Raw genomic sequence first — 17,234 nt, forward strand, 5'->3', positions numbered from 1 at the left:
GCTGAACAGTTTTCACCCCAATCATCTATTTGATTCCTCTATTATTGGCAATTCACTCTCTTCCCATACCTGAAAACTAAGGGCTGGTTTGCTGGGTGCATCCAGGTACAAATCTGATAATAAATAGTTTAAAAAAAATAAAAAAAAAATAAGGACCCATGAAAATTTGTAATGGGATTGGGAACAAAGAAGCTAATTTGGTGTTTTTTCAATGTTTATGAAAGCTAATCTCTTCCTCTTGAAGGAACTGGGGCAAATAAGCAGAATACCTTATCATTTACTAGTAGGGCACAATGCCATGTTCTTACCCTTTCTTACTTTCTTATGCATAACTACCAATGTGAAGAAGACACAGTAGAGCCACCACCACTGCTTACAATCTAAGGCATTTGGTTCTTTAATTTTAACTCCAGCAAAAAGATAAACATGCATACCTTCAAAAACATCTGTCATTTTACATATATGAGCAAATGTAGCTCCGTTGGCCCATGTATATATCACATCCATCAGGTTTGGTCTAAACGAATTGAGGTAGTTTTCCTCATCAACTTCCAACTTAGCTTCTGCTGAAACTTTAGCAATTCTTTTTGCACATTCCTTAAAAAATAAACATCCTTTTATTTATTTAAATCAACAAACCAAACACAAAAATAATTGTCCTTAAGCACAAATACCAGTCAATGTTTAGTTTCTATTCTTGAAGGGCAGATGAAATCCATGCCTTATGGTTTTCTTTTATCTTCTAAATCAAGTAATTATTTTCAAATAATTTAAAATAATTTAAAAATAGCTTCTGCTTCATAGTGGAAGATCTGAATGCCGCTTAATGGAGTGCACAAACTAAAGGAGGGCTCACATTAACAGGATAAAATTGGGATTCCCAAATGATGCTCCCTGAGCCATCAGTGTGATTGCAGATATTTCCTGTTCCTGCCATGTTCCTCACTCCACTGCATTTTTAAAGTGAAATGCCAATTTCTAGCATTATCTTTATCTTCAAAAATATTTCTGGACCTCACAGGCGTTCTCAGAGAATAAAAATGAATGCAAGGAGCACACCGGGAAGCATAAAAGAGGGTATCTTTGCCAGCTTCCCTCTGCCAAATGAATGCTTTTGTAACTAGACATGCCCCCCACCCCCATGACAGCCATATTGTGAGAGCTCTCAAAGTTTCAAATGTGGAGGACTCCCGAGGTAAACTCTTCCAATCCATGTTATCCAATCATATTTGAAATCAAAGCAATTTTAAATTATGCTAAGATAAATTTACAATTAAGTGATATCAAAGGTTCCTACTTTAAGATAGAGATTGGACTTCAAAAGCTTATTATTATTGATCAAATTTTATATAATTAGACTGCAAAGCAAGAAAAGCAGACAAATTATACAGGCTTCTAAAATAGCACATGCATTTTTTTTCATTAGAAAAACAATACACTTGCCAATTTATGTTTTAGCTTTCAATCTGAATTATGTAGTACATTTTATTCTAAGCCAAAGCTCCCTGTGTTAGATCAACTAGAATGAGCTGAAAAACATTTACCTGCATTTGGCGGAGAGGGCCTGCTAATTGTTCAGTTAGTTTGGGCATTTCACTAGACTGGAAAAAAATAAAGAGCACATCAACAACTGCTACATATCCTCCGTATTTAAAATTCACATAACTGTCACACAAAATCTTTGTAGTATGAGTAATATCTGTGCAAGGGTAATGTTTGGCAGACTGTGCTCAGCAGTCTTTTTAATCTATTTATGAACCTTCTCTGCCAAAATTGAGTGCACAATTGAGTCTCCTGGATTTTTACCCCAGTGAAATATTATCCCCATCCCCATGTTTTACTACACCTCATTTTGGAACAAAAGGAAAGGCTGACATTACAATTACAACTCTGTTGCAAACCTTATCCCTGAAATATGTGCTTTAACCAAAAATTAATTTTGTTCTCTTGACTTTTCTTGCAGAATTCTTTCCATATGTATTAAGTGGTCAAATCTGCAAATTTCCTCTGTTCTTCTACATACAGTTGTAGAGATGTGCAAGGAATGGCCAGGGTTATTTGGAGAGTTGATCCAACTCTCTCCAGCCCATTTTTCTCTGTCATTTCCTTTTTCCCCACTCCCTATCACTGTATTTACTTAAGAAATCTCTGCAGAAATTTACTCCATGTATCTGATGAAGTGAGCTCAATCCATGAAATCCTGTCACAGGTCATCAACAAGAGTGACAAGTGCCATTTCAGTCCCATGTCCAGGACTGAAATATGACTGCAGGTTATTTAGACAAAGCCTTTTCTTTCAGAGTCTTCAGGAGATGAACCCCTGTCCCTGACCTTTTCAGTAACCTACTCTAAAAAGGGAAAGTTGGAGATCAGCTGGAAGTTGCCTAGAACATGTGAATCAAGGGAGGGCTTCTTCAGGAGGAGTACAGCTGCCTCCTTCAAGATGGCTGCCTCTTAAAGCAGCATTAATCACTCAAGATACCATTTCCCTCTCTGGCGGCTTCAATAACCCACACAGGGCTGAGTTTATACTACAGAGAACCCTATCCACTTCATTGGACTCCACAGGTTCAAAAGAATCCCAGATAACGTCATCAGATACTGCTGCCATCATCTGTGTTCAGCTCTGAGTGAATTCAAGCAATTCTATTCTCAGTGAGTTCTGTAAACATGTCAGTGCAATCTTGAGGCAGTTCTTCCTATCTGTCCCTCATCAAAGGGTTCACCTTTAACAAGATTGCTGGACAACAAACTGCAGGCACACTAAGGGCAGAGAAGGAACCCCACATGCCGCCCCTATTGCTACTTTATGGAAGCTCATGCCCAGTCGTATTTCCCGTTCATTTTCTTTATCAATGCTTTAGGCATCTTTTCGTATCCCAAAATTTCCCTGTTTATCATTATATAATAAACTTAGTCAGTCTTAGAAGTGTCACAAATCCCTTCATTTTGCTTTGTTTTGTTGTAACACATTAGCATGGCTACTTCTGTGGAAAAAAATAACTTACATTTTCTTGAAATACAAAGCAGCTTAATAAAGCAGTTGCTTGTTCTGCAGATAAATCATTGAAAAGCCCATTGAACATCATTTCTGTCAGCAAAAGCTCATCTGCACTAGAAGACATTCAATTAATGGCAGCATTAGTAGTTTATATGCTTAAGATCAATGTTTAAAAAGTCACTCGGCCCTTCCCCAGAAAAAGATTGAGAAAAAAGACATTTAAAGGTTCAGATGTCATAGCTGTTATATGTAGAATGTGAGAGCTCCAAGAAATTAATCCAGGAGAAAAGTGTTGTTTTGTGAACTTGTTTTGTTGGAGAGTTGGTTGAAATATCCAGACATGTTTTGACTACGTAGAATAAACAAGCTCGGCTTAGACTTTCTGTCTAAGGGAGATAAGGACTAGTCTCAGTGTACCAATGGTTGTGTAAGCTTTGGGGAAACTGCTGACTCCAAAACTTACTATTGCTGAAGCATTACATATTGACCTAGCTTTTTCCAATGGTGGCTTCTACTAGTGGAAACAGGCAGGGGCAATTTTCAGCAATTCACACTTCCTCCTTAAAATTGGCTCCAGAGAATGGAGAAAAGCAGAGAAAACCTAGCTGGATTTCATCCATGTAGATTAACTATGCTGGATATAAAAAACTCATGATGTTTCAAAGCAAACTAACTAATTAAGTTGGCTGACCTAGTTCATGAAACACTCTAGAATTTCAAATGCTGAAATGCTTAGTATACTTCATAATTACATTAAAACTTATCACATCACTGACAGATTGTGAATCCACACAATGGAGCCATTGAAAGATTTCTCATCCTTGCCATGTGTTTGCCACAATCTTGTATTAATTAATGCCCCGAATATCCCGCAATTCAAAAGATTTTATGTTAGGGAATTATTTGTATTTATAATATTTTCTCCATAAAATAAAACAAGAATTTAACAGTGGAACATCTTTGACGTGGTTATTTAGACTGGCGCTAAAAAAATGAGTTTAGAATCTTAGGAATTCTGACAGCATACTCAGAAGAATCTATGACTGTCTTTGAACAAGAGCTCTGCTCTTTCGTATCAGAAAACATTTTTGAAAATTGCTGCAGTTTCAAATGCAGCTTGTTAATTGGCAGAGGCAGAGTATATGTATTCTGCTTGAGAAATACAAGTTAAAGCCCTACCAGGCTCACAGAACACACTGTGCAATCCTTTAGAACTCCACTATTATTTTACAAACCAAATATATTTGTATGAATATGAGGTTCTTCTAAACTGTACATCACAGACCACTATCACAAAGGCAAGAGAGAGAAATACTTTCAGAACAACTACACCTGTCCATCTGTTGATTTTTACATCATCATCTTACCTGCTGATTTCACAAGCAACTCGTCCTTTCATCTCTATGACATCTGAAGAGGTTGCAAAGCCCAATCTTCTAAGAACACGTTTACGACACTTGAGCTCATCCATTTGTAAAACAGTCCTTGCTTTTTTCAATTCCCGTTTTGCTGCTTTTATGTCTACAGCAATCTAAAGTTAAAACAGACGTTTTAACAGAAATCAGAAACTAGGACAATTTTATGATCCAGTTTTATCCCTTATGATTGCCACAGGCCACATAACCTCTGTAAAGCCAGGAAAACCCCTTTTTGAAAAAGAGAAAGCAGAGTCAAATGTTTCTTTGAATTATATGGCTAAAATGGATTTGAATAATCATATCTGTTTTATTGTGAACCGCCCAGGGTCCCCCGAGTGGGGGAGATGGGCGGTAATAAAAATATGACAAACAAACAAACAAACAATCAACATACTTTATGTCATTGCCTAAAGATTGTCAGAAAATAAACCAGTTACAAACAGTCATGAGGTACCACACCAAGATGGCTAGAGACACACACTTGCCAACTCATAAAACAGACATCAAAAGCCTCATTTCATTTTCATCTGGTCACTTATCCATCTGCCTGCCTCGCAAAGCCCTACTCAACGGATCAGAAGCCTCCAATACCTTTTCCCTCCCTCAGGAACATTGGCCATGTCGGCTGTAGATGACCACAATTGCTGGAGGACCGCTAAGGTGATGAAGGCAGCTTTACAAGATACAGGAGAGTGATAATTAAAAGCTATTAGGAAGAGTGACTTTTCCTTTTTTAATAAAAATCTCAAATGACTTTCTAATTGGCTACTAAGTATGTAAAACAAAATCTACTGAAATTTTAACTATGAGAAGTACTTTTCAGTGGGAGTTATTCTTATGGTTTTTTGGGGGGGGAAGCTCTCTCTTAGGGCAGAATATTTCCATATGTGGCCCAGTTTTGTTGTTGTTTTGTTTTGTTTTTTTTGTGCCTTCCAGTCACTGAGTCCCTGCAGTTTTCTTGGCAGGTTTTTCAGAAGTGGTTCGCCATTGCCTGCTTCCTAGGGTTGAGAGAAAGTGACTGGCCCAAGGTCACCCAGCTGGCTTTGTGTCTAAGGTGGGATTAGAACTCTCGGTCTCCCAGTTCTAGCCTGATGCCTTCACCACTACAGCAAACCGGCTCCCTGTGTGGCCCAGAACTCACTTCTTTTTCTAGGATATTTTTATTGGATTGAAGGTATCAGAGACCAAACCTGGGACCTTCTATAATACATAAAGGACGAACTCTATTCATTGACCTACAGTCCCTCCACAAGTGAACATATCTCAAGTCTGTTCCTTACCTGTGTTTTTCTTTCACAAAGTCTGTATACAGTTTCTAAATTAGAATCATTGTGAAGTGGATGAGAATACATCCTATGTTCGAATGCTTCTATTTTTTGGATTACTTTTTTCAGACCTGGATCTTTAATGCCCATATCATCAATAGGGTCCAGCAAAGGAACTCCATCAGGAAACCGTCTCTGCACTTCCTTTAAGGAAAATTAAAAAAAAAAACCTTTAAAATATTTCTTCATTGCATTAATTATACTGCAGATACTTCAGATATTTGAGAACTGATATAACATAGCGGCAAAGAGATTAAACTGAAAGAAATCCTCAGACCAAATATTTATTTATTTGATTTTTAAATGGCTGTGATCATGGGCCTATTGGGAGTTTTACAAGAAGAAAACTTCTGTAATAATTCAAAGATAAAACAAATCTAAGAAGTATTTAAAACTGTCTTAAAAGTGGAGACGATAAAGATTTCTATGGCACTATCCTTACTAACCAAAAAGGCTCTCCAGAAAAGCTCTACTTCAACCTGCTTCTGAAAGGCCAAAAGGATCACAGCAAACCCAACCTCTGCTTGTAAATTATTCCACCAAAAGGAGGCTATTACAGAAACGCTTCTTTTATAGCTTCAACCTCTCTAATCTCCTGGCAGTGGGAGACTACTAATGGGTCTTTCCCAAATTGCTTCCATAGGAAGGGTGGATTCCAGTTGAAGGAGGGGGTCCTGCAGGTATCTGGTGCCAAACCATACAGAGCCTTGCAGGTTAAAATCAGCACTTTAATTTGCACTTGGAAATTACTGCAGTCAATGCTGCACAGCAAAAGTATAGGATGTAGTGCTAGTTAGCACGTAAGCTGCTGCACTTTGTACCAACTGCAATTTCTGAATGTTCTTTAAAGGCAGCCCATGCAGAGCACGTTGCAGTGGTCCAACCAGGCATTGAGAAGAGCATTCGTTATTTTTGCTAGGCACTTTGCAAGCATTTATTAAATGGTCTTAGATAAATCCTTTTCTTTCAAATTCACCTGCCCCATCTGTAACAAGAGATGATGATAACGATGGTGATCCTTCATTATCCACTCTATAGGGTTTTTTTCCCACCGGTTGATTAAAGCTATGTGGAGCTTGAAGCATTCAAATACACTCAGTTGTTAATTCTTTATTATTCCCTCGTTCCTCAAAAGCAGAACTGCAATACATATTGTTTACCTGTATTGATTTCAATACACTCTGTCTGTTATCAAGAGGCCTCAGGTCTTTGGGTATGTAGAGTCGAACACTGCTGATCGCAGACAAAAGATGCACCAGGACAGGAACAACCTACTCAAATAGACAAGTGATCAGTACGCTAGAAATGTACTTGATTAATCTTAAAACTATTAAACAGATTATATTTTACGCAACACATTCTGAGCACAGTACTATATTTTCACTTCGTTATACAGTATCTGTAATACACTTGGAAGGCATGGATTATTTCTCTAATGAATCAGTTCAAATTTTCCCTTTCAATACTGCAATGTACTTAAAATTTCACCTTTAACGTTCATTTGGGATTAACAATATTATTATTAAATAATATTTTTATATATTGTTAAGTAATAATTGTAACAGGCAGCATACCCTAAATATCAGCTGTAGGATCTTAAAACACGTTGTTGTTGTTGTTACAATTATTAAATTTCAGTTTTATACTGGAATGAAGTGAAGTGTTTAATACTTAATAGCTGCATTTAAAAAATGAACATGTTTTTCTTGCCAAGGCAATAAACAATTTAGCAGATTTTCAGACTGTCTGAAATAGGATAGACAGAATGTTGCGTGGCAAATCTGGGATTTAACAGTGAAGCCAGACATAAATCTGAATAAGCTTGGAGTGGAGGAAGTAACTTTAGTGGAAGCTATAGCCAAATAATTCTAAATATATCATTTTATACTGTCCCCTTTATGCAGATGCTCATCAGAAATTATCATCTCAACTTTTTACTAAACATCCAGGTCGTTCGGATTGTTTCTATCTCAAGCTGTTTCTATCAGACCAATCTGATTTTACTTCATTGATCATAGCTAAATATTGCTCTATAATTTGTACAGCATGCCACAATATCTAATTTTTCTTAGAATTTTTTTAGAATTTTAAGTGTTTTTTCTTTTATTTTAATTAGATGTAAATCTTCTGGTTTAATTGCTGGTTTATGACCAAATAAAAATTGATTTGATTTGATAATATAAGCTAGCACAGCTTTACAGTCTTGTAGTGTTTTACAAATTCTAGTACTATTTATGTCCTTTTTTAGTTATTTGCCCTAGTTGTTATAGTATTTATTCATGGTAAAATTAATTGTAATTCTATAGGATTCTTTTGCTTTTTAATACCTGCACTCTGTAATTTTACCTTAATAATTTCATCTTTACTTTATTTTATGCTATCAATGTCTTTTTATTTCTATTTCTATTTTAGTGTAATTGTTATGTTACTAGTTGTATGCTGGTCTATGACCAAAATAAAATTGATTGACTGATTCTAAACCACTTCTTAATCTATGCAGGGCCTTCTTCCCCAAGAGAGTTTAAAGCCAGGAAAACACAACTGCCGGTGCAGAATAATATTCAGGTACCTAACAAATATTAAATATTTGTTGTTTAGTCCTGAGATGAAATTGGACTAATGCACAGTTATAAATAATAGGCATTTTATTTTAACAAGGAGCGCAGCTACGTTCATCTGAAAGTTAACCCAAATTCATTTATTTATTTTAGAAAAGTTACAAGGTTGCCCCACTCTGCAATGACTCTGGGCCAATGAAATGATGAAACATGTTAGAAGATTAAGATACAAGAGGTCTTCATTAATTGTTAGCTGAAACATGGGCCAAGAGAACAATAATGATTTTGATTACAGTGATTTTGTGCAGTGTCCAACTGCATTTGTTCCGGCAGCAGCAGCAGCACTTGCTAACTGGATGTCTGTTGATCATATAGTTTTGCAATCCAATGAATCATCTGAAACATTTTTCAGCTGTATAGTATTGTATTAATAACATCTTTCACTGAATATTGCCTTGAGCAGCAGAAAAATGGAGGATTTTTAGAGCAAGCTCAATCACTCCACAAACTGCCACCTTTGCTAAGTTATGCTAACTTTCCTATAGGTGTCTATATGACCATATTCATTATTATATACTATCTTAACTATTGAATCCTTAACACCTTGAACTTGAATTTCTGAAATGCCTTCGCTGAGGAAGTGATGTCTAATCCTAACTGTGATTTTTACAAATCACAGTTCCTTTACAAATACAAGTAATGAAGCTATAATCACTAACTGATTAAAATATATATAACAGGGCTATATAGTAAGCTGCATACTGCAAAGGATGAAAGCTTTAGCCTATTATATCATATTATGAAGCCATAACATGCTTTTTTCCACTAATAAGAAAACTACTCTACATTAGAAAGTCAACAGCTCTTCAAACTTTTCAGATTCCCCATTCATCTTTAATGCAAGTCTATGGTTTGAGATGTAATTTTAGCTTAGCTTGCACCCCCATGAAAATAATCTTCACCCACTGCACATGATGGAAAAATGCATCTATTATGGTTCTAATTTTGGAGTTAAATCCAATTTTGTACCATCACCTCAAAAGGAGCCATCATTATCTATATTAAAGGAAAGAAAGCAAAATCATTTACTGAAAAAACAAATATAAGCAAATCGTTTCTGAGCACTAGCTCTCCCTTTCTCAGTTAAAACTGATGCAGCCCAGCAAGAAGGGACCTTGTGTCCTTTGTTTTTGGCAACAATCTGTACATGGAGAGAGAATATGTGTCTTCACCAAGCTTGCAGACTGTGCCTTTGACATACAATTTTCTTCCTCTATTTTCAGTAAGAAGAGCAGCAATCACCTGCATCTCCCCTTTCTCATCTGGTTTTGCAGGCTTTGCAGCTTCAGTTGCAGAATTTTTCAGGCTCTCTTTACTGCAGTGTAGGAGGACTTCAGCAATGTAAAGTGGATCCAGTTCACCAGAATTAAGCTGCAAGATCAGTAAAAGATCAGTAAAGGTGTGGAGTTATTCTTCAATACTAAGCAAAAAAATACAAAATATTAGGCCTCCTGCACCACAGTGGTTCTTTAGGAAAAAAAAAAGTGAAAGGTAGCATATTTATATATTTATATTTATTTATTTATATATCAAATTTATTCACTACCCATCTCACTCAGAGAGCAACTGTGCGGTAGAATCCTACATGAATAAGCATATCGCCTTTCCCTTTAACATGAACAGGTTTGTGCACAATCACAAATGTTTATGAAAATTCCCATCAGGTTTCAGGATTGGGAAGGATCTTAAGATATATATGGCCTTGCACTCTAAAATCTAAGAGTAAGAATTCTTGGCTTCTCTTCCAACTTGTCTACAATTCATAGTTATTCGGACAATACAACATGTATTTCTTCTCCTGCCATCATTCTTCTGGCAAAAGAGAGGATTCTATCCTAAGTGAGTCAGCAAGACAGACCAAAGCAGGAGGCAAACCAAGCCTTACTCTTAAGTTATATTCAGAATTGGATGAAAGGTGTGCTGCTACTGATTAAAATAGTGTCACTATTAAATTCAATGTACACGCAATTGGGACAATTGCCAAACTGTTTCTTTACTAGAACTCTAAGAACCAGCAACAAGAGCCAGGAGCAAAAGATATACTTAATTTCAAAGAACATGGTTCCTTAGAACACATTCCTAGCCTAGGAATTGTCTCCATATTACAACTGAACTATGCTTACATATTTTTTTTCTCTTTGTTATTCCAAGTTTCTGCATTTCAGTAACTTAATTTAGACCTAAAATAACTTCTTGTTGCTACTGTTAGCAGCTGCAAGTCAGAAAGAAAACTTTGTTGACCTACAGCAAGTCCTCCAGAGGTTTTTCAGCAGATTCCAATCTACTTTCTGCTCATACTTGCCGCTAAACAGGAAAACTATCACTAGGTCATCAAGCACATTCAAGGAAACTATCAGTACTGGGAAGTCGTTTTTCAGAAAAAAACTTACTCAGATGAGAAAAACAAAAAAGAACAGAAAGGTACATGGAAAAAGCAATGCAACCAAGACAATGAGGTACAAAAAATATAAGTAAATGAGGAAGAAATTAAGTATATTAAACATGAACGGTTAGAAAGTGTTCAAGGTACAAAGTTCTAGCTCTCATTAACAAATTAGAAATCAGTATCTCTAAACACCAGGCAGCTGACTGATTAAGATGGGGAAAAAGATGCTCAACTAGATAGGATTTTGATCTGACCCAGAAGAGATCTTACGTTCTTATGACTTCATAAATAATCAGGAAATTTGTCATAAAACAGCAATTTTCTTATTGCCATCTACTACACCATTAACACACAATTCTTGCCAGCTGGATAAAAGAACACTAAAGATGGTAAGAGCCCTAATCATGTTTTTAAGATAAAATCCTTCAGTTTGTGGGAAACCACTAACTGTCAAGGTAATTGCTTTGTTTGAGATAGCGTTTATATAAAATATATGGATGCAACAAAAGCTTCTTTACAAAAGAGCCAAATTAGAATGACAGGATAGAAACATATCTTCAAATAGCATGTTTTATGGCAATTGTGGCCTACTTATCTTTGAGAAGAAAGATTTGCTTAAGAGGCAGAGCACTTAAAGAAAGACTTTGGGAAGACACTGTACAGATTTCATACTTTATCATAGATAACTATGAAATGCCCAGATATAAACAGAAACATATGCCTTATTTTACTATTATATTACCAAATAATCAAAGTATTTGTTCATAAAAATAGTTGTGAATAAGACCATCCTATTCCATTCAAAATACTTACAGCAGCCGTTTTACTTTTGGTTTCAAGACCTGTGTTTACTCATGTCATCTGAACTGCATTTCAAAATGCAATCCATATGTGCAAAAGCAGCTTCAAGCCAACTTCTTTTAAACTGCTGTTTACTCAAACTTGGAGCAGGCTAACATATGCATCAAATACTCTACGGAAACAGGAAGAAGCCAGTATTGGATCACATCACTGCTGTCTGTTGCATTCTCAAAAGGTGGTCAAGTAGGTCATTTAGAATGCCCCAAAAGGAATCTATTACTTTCTATTACAATAATAGATACCGTGCATGGACAAAAAGAAAATCATGCAAAAGCAAAACGGGTACTTTTATTTCACTACAGCAGAGAAACATAGATTCCCCACCACACCACTTGTCCTTGTAATGTTGTTAGTTCTTTCCCAAGCACTGTGAATTTCGAACTTCCAAATATATATATATATATATATATATATATATATATTAGCACCACTTTTAGTAGTTCAATGGATAGTCAGTTACCTTCATAACTTCCCCCTTCCATAAAAGTACCAACCAAAACAGCTACTGAATAGGTGAGGAAGCAGGATAACCAAAATTTAAAGAAGTAAAATAATGTATCAAGGGAAATAAAAAGACATCAAAATATAAAAATAATTCTAATTATGGGGATAGGGCCAAAACAAAAAAAAAAACCCACATCCCTAGTGACATAGAAGAACAGTAGGCAACTTCTCTTTCCACTTCTCTTTCATTACTATTTCAGTATATGAAAAAACTACACTTTCCCTCTCAGGGAAAATCTTCCAATTATTCAAGGTTTTTTAACAGCTTCTTAGAGTCTATAAGCTATAACCAATCTCTTTATTATTTGCATTTTTTATACAGTAAAGTACTGCATGAGTTCTGCTAGAGAATATGCAGCAACATTTAGTATACTTTTTCCCTTCGCTCCTGTTCCTGTGCCTCAATTCTCTGTACCAGCTTCAGTGACATGGATGTACCTCCAGGCAAGAATATACTACATCTAAAAATCAAAACCACCAGAAAAAGGAAAGAACTTTCCTGGATTAGCTTTTTCTTACAGAGGAGTTCACCCTATTGGCTCAGCATGTCTGAGATTAGCACTTACTGTTAAAAACAGTAAGAAGAACTGGAACTTCACAAGAAGAACTTCTAATAAGCCATTCAGGAAAGGAGAAAATACCAGAGAGCACTCATCTATAGCAAGTAACTTCTATGGAGTAAGAGGATGAGCGTATCAAATGGAAGGTAGGAAGAACAATTCCCAGGTAGTCATAGCCTACCACTTCTTGATCAGCATTTAACCACCCACCCTTTTTTAGACACTGTGGAAGACAGGAGCAGGGACAAATCAAACATGTGATTCTGAACATGTTTACTGAAGAATGAGAGCTTCTGAGGTGCTTTTGTGAGACTCTGGCAATTAGGGCATGGGCAATTTACGTTGACTGCTCCTTATCAATAAACCCTTTATTTACTCCATATTTACAGGCAACTTTCCTTTCAGTCATTAAATTACAGAGCATTATTCAGGAAGATCTATATTCAATTATGCTTCTAAGTATGTATAAGGATGTGATATTTGAGTAAATAAAGATGGTAAATGTAAAAAAGAAAAAAAAAAAGGAAGCTTCACATTCTGCTAAAACCAGGTAAGAAATCTTTTAGCTGCCCGAACTACTTAAACTGCTTTTTAAAATGTTCAGTATTTTCTTTTTTATTCTGGAGGGCTGATTTCTTTAAAACCCTAATAGATGCTATCAGTTCACTGGAGGCTGAACAAACTTACTTCATTTCTTACTTAAACCTGGACCTTAAAACTGCACCTGGAAGTCTGCTACTGTATTTTAATAGTTTTATCTTACAAGGTTTCAGACACTGCAGAAAGAGGAGTTTGGGTGCTGTTTATAGACCATGGACTGTCCATTTAACTTATTGCATACATCTTCTCTAGCCAATTTATAAATCCCATCACATAATTAACATTTCAAAGTCATTCTTATACTTATATACAAGTATAAACAAAGCCACTTGGCCTGAGTCAATTTGGAAATCATAAAATTCAGCGTCCGTTCAGATGTTATCATAAAATCAGTAATTACAGAAGGAAGAACCATTCATGGTAACACACTGATCCTTGATGTAATCAGATTATGTACTGTAACTATTAAAAACCACGTGCTAGGGCTCTAAATATTCCATTAATAAAATAAGGTGTGGTTAGAGATCTGTATAATGTTCTACATTCAGATAGTTCCTTGCATAGGACAACCTATGGAGGCAGTCTGTGTCCAGCCCAAAACATACGTGCTCCATCCCAGCCCCCTAAACTGTATGTCTGTGTCACCTAGAACACACAAGTTGTGGTGACACAGACAGGGGAGAAACAACCAAGCTGGTGGCAGGAAAGAAAAGGCAAGGGGAAGCAGGATGTTGGCATGACTGGGGAAGGGGGTGAGTGGGCAGGCATGGGCTAGTTAGACAATGATGTGCTTGAATTCAATGATGTGCCCAATTCAAGTGGGCATGGACTGATTGGATTATGCCGCACTTGAATTCAAATGCAGAAGGGAAGAGAAGGGAAGGGGAGGGGAGGGGAGGGGAGGGGAGGGGAGGGGAGGGAAGGGAAGGGAAGGGAAGGGAAGGGAAGGGAAGGGAAGGGAAGGGAAGGGAAGGGAAGGGAAGGCCGGGCCGGGCCAGGCTCAGCAGCAATCAGTGGGTGGCCCTGGTGCAAAGGCTATGTGGAGAAGGGGAAAGGGGTGAAGCACAACAGCCGCTCTTGCTCTACCTGCCCCTCACAATTTGTCTGGAATTTGTCTCAGTCAAATCTCGGGACCACCAAGACATTATTGCTTTCCGTTTGGTCATACTGTGACCTTCCCAGAACAGGTGCAGCCTACCCCGCGAGTCATACTGTGTTTGTTCCCTTGTGTGCATACCTCTAGAGCAATGTTTCTCAACCTCAGGAACTTTAAGATCTGTGGACTTCAACCTGCAAAATTCCACACATCTTTAAGTTCCTGAGGTTGGGAAACAATGCTCTAGATGCATGTACATGAGGGACTACCCTATCTTCACTTTCAGATTATAAAATGTATATTTGAATAAGTTCAAATCTGTGCATACAGCAATGTGATTTCCTTCGGGTAACTGGCTGAATATAACACAGACTATTTTTGAGCAATTGGAGAAAAAAATATATAGCTGCAACGCACACAGAAGTTTGTTCTAATCAATTCAGTGGTGCTTACTTGCTGATGACCATGCAGGATTGGGCTGCCAACTGGATATGGCTTTCTGCAAGAAATTAGCCTCTTCTGTGCCTTCCTCACATAAATGAGCATCTCCTTATGAATTAATATGTGGTTTTATATTTCTCTTGTTTTGTGGTCAGGAATATATTTATTCAAGATCAAGAAAATCATTTCATCTTACCTTCACATTGGATTTCTTGGAAAAATTAACCACCACTCCCCAGCCAAAATCATCATCTTCATTTTTCACCTAAGAAAATTCAGGTATTAAGCTTCTATATTATACTGAATAAGAGTCATCCTTTATATAAAGTATTTATATAAAATTATATTTACAAAAAAGAGAGTAGAAAAAATCAGAGGCATATTTTATGTCATGACAGGAGAATAAAATATGAAATCAAAAATATAATTAAAACAGTAAAGTAACAACAAAAAGATTAAAACAATTTAGAGGCTAAATTTAAGAGCTGTTTCTTGATGCCTTTCTAAAAGTATGGAGGGGAAGCCAAAGTTCTTCTTCCATCTAAACCCCCCCACTGGATTGCACTGGAACACTGGCTGAGCTGTGCCTTTCCAGGGAAAAAGAAGAGCTGCTGAGCCCTTTTTGCCAAATACTCCTATAAAGCTTTGCCCATGGCTGGTCTCTAAACCAGTGTTTCTCAACCTTGGGAACTTTAAGATGTGTGGACTTCCAACTCCCAGACTCCCCAGCCAGCATGGCTGGCTGGGGGGTCTGGGAGTTGGAAGTCCACACTTCTTAAAGTTCCCAAGGTTGAGAAACACTGCGCTAAAGGACTACTGTGGACTGCATGGGTTTTCCCAAGAGGGAGCTAGAAGTATTCCCAGGGATGGTGGCAGTGGTGTTGAGTTCAGCCCTATGCCAGTAACAGATGACTTATGGGAACAGTGGCCTCAGGGAGACCACATGTTTGGTGGATAGGCCTGGTGTATGGTTCTGCACAGCATTCCATGGGATTTTACCTATTCCCTTTCTGTTGCCTTTGGGTGAAGGTTGGTGTGTTTGTGTGGAGAGTGTGAGATGTTCCTAAATTAGAGAGATGGGGAGAGAGTGCAGGCACCCAATTTGTGTGATCTCAGGTATGGTGAGAACATGAGAGAAGTCATTTTAGAGTCAGAGGACCTAGATAGCTTTGGGCCATTACCCCTCTCATTCACAAGCATATGCTACTGTCTCACTTGATGCCCTGGATTACACATCCTCCAAATTTCCAGCCATGATTTACAAACAAGACTAAAATATACTGCTTTTTATTATCAGAGGATGACAAGCTAAACTGAAATCTACCAAACCACCCATTAGGCAACTGAAAACAAATAAAGCAAATACTATATATACACTCTCCAGAACAAACTTAGTAAAACATACAATGCATTAAGAACAAAAAATTAAACCAGGAAAATAAGCCAACACAATAAATATAAATATCAAAGTTATTCAATAACTGATCCTTAATAGCAATTTACCTTTCTGGTGGATCTCTAAAATATTTTCCACTGTACAATAAAAAACACATATTTTGGGTAATTTGTTATACTGAATGTATGGTATTATCTGATATTTTGGGGGTTATTTATTGTTAATAAATATTAACTTATTGCAATGCAACCACACATCCAAATCAGTGGGAATGGTTAGTCATGTCTAACTTCAGTTCTATATAGTCTAGTAAGTTTCCTGTAACTATGATGGATCTAAGTCATATACTGAATGTTTGGCTAATTAAAGGTTAAAGTTGCAGACATAGCCTAAATATGTGAAATCATTATGTTGAAGTATAAAAGGTAAAGGCAAAGGTTACCATTTAGTCGTGTCCGACACTAGGGGGCGGTGCTCATCTCCATTTCATGGCCAAAGAGTCAGCGTTGTCCAAAGACACTTCTGCAGTCATGTGGCTAGCATGACAGTCACAGAACGCTGTTACCTTCTCGCTGAAGCGGTACCTATTATCTACTCGCATTTGCACGCTTTCAAATTGCTAGGTTGGCAAGAGCTGGAGGGAGTGCAGGAGCTCACTCCATCACTCGGCGCTCAGGTCTTGAGCCACCGAACTTGCAACCTTCCGGTTGACAAGCCTGGCGTCTTAACCGCTGAGCCACCACACCCCCATGTTGAAGTATAGGGTATTGAAAACTTTGTTGTTTTTGGAAAGTATGTATTTTGAAAATGCAGAAGATAAATTATTAGTAACTTACTTTTACCAGTCTTCCGGGTTGTAAAAATGGCAAGCAGTACTTTGGCTTATGAATATATTCCTCTATTTCTTTACCCAGCTTAGCAAGTTGCTGTCTGATTTTATAATAGATGATCACATTTTCTTCATTTGGAATTTCAATCTCATTGTACTGCTGTTCCAAATTATTAACTTCTGCAAATACATATTGGGA

At 37.1% G+C, this 17,234-nt stretch overlaps 1 protein-coding gene across 2 annotated transcripts in view; it reads right to left on the reverse strand.

Annotated features, from left to right (window-relative positions):
* Positions 1–17,234, reverse strand: part of MTREX (Mtr4 exosome RNA helicase) — a 44,882-nt gene that overhangs the window by 4,470 nt on the left and 23,178 nt on the right. For both annotated transcript variants that reach the window (XM_063295655.1, XM_063295654.1), the window contains 9 exons: positions 17,043–17,215; positions 15,007–15,075; positions 9,605–9,733; positions 6,905–7,015; positions 5,700–5,888; positions 4,369–4,532; positions 3,009–3,114; positions 1,545–1,601; positions 435–597 (listed from right to left, as the gene is read on the reverse strand). In XM_063295655.1, coding sequence (XP_063151725.1) covers positions 435–597; positions 1,545–1,601; positions 3,009–3,114; positions 4,369–4,532; positions 5,700–5,888; positions 6,905–7,015; positions 9,605–9,733; positions 15,007–15,075; positions 17,043–17,215 — 1,161 coding nt within the window. The remainder of the gene's footprint in view (positions 1–434; positions 598–1,544; positions 1,602–3,008; positions 3,115–4,368; positions 4,533–5,699; positions 5,889–6,904; positions 7,016–9,604; positions 9,734–15,006; positions 15,076–17,042; positions 17,216–17,234) is intronic.

Source organism: Candoia aspera, chromosome 2 (genome assembly GCF_035149785.1).
Source record: "Candoia aspera isolate rCanAsp1 chromosome 2, rCanAsp1.hap2, whole genome shotgun sequence".
NCBI classification, from domain to species: Eukaryota; Metazoa; Chordata; class Lepidosauria; order Squamata; family Boidae; genus Candoia; species Candoia aspera.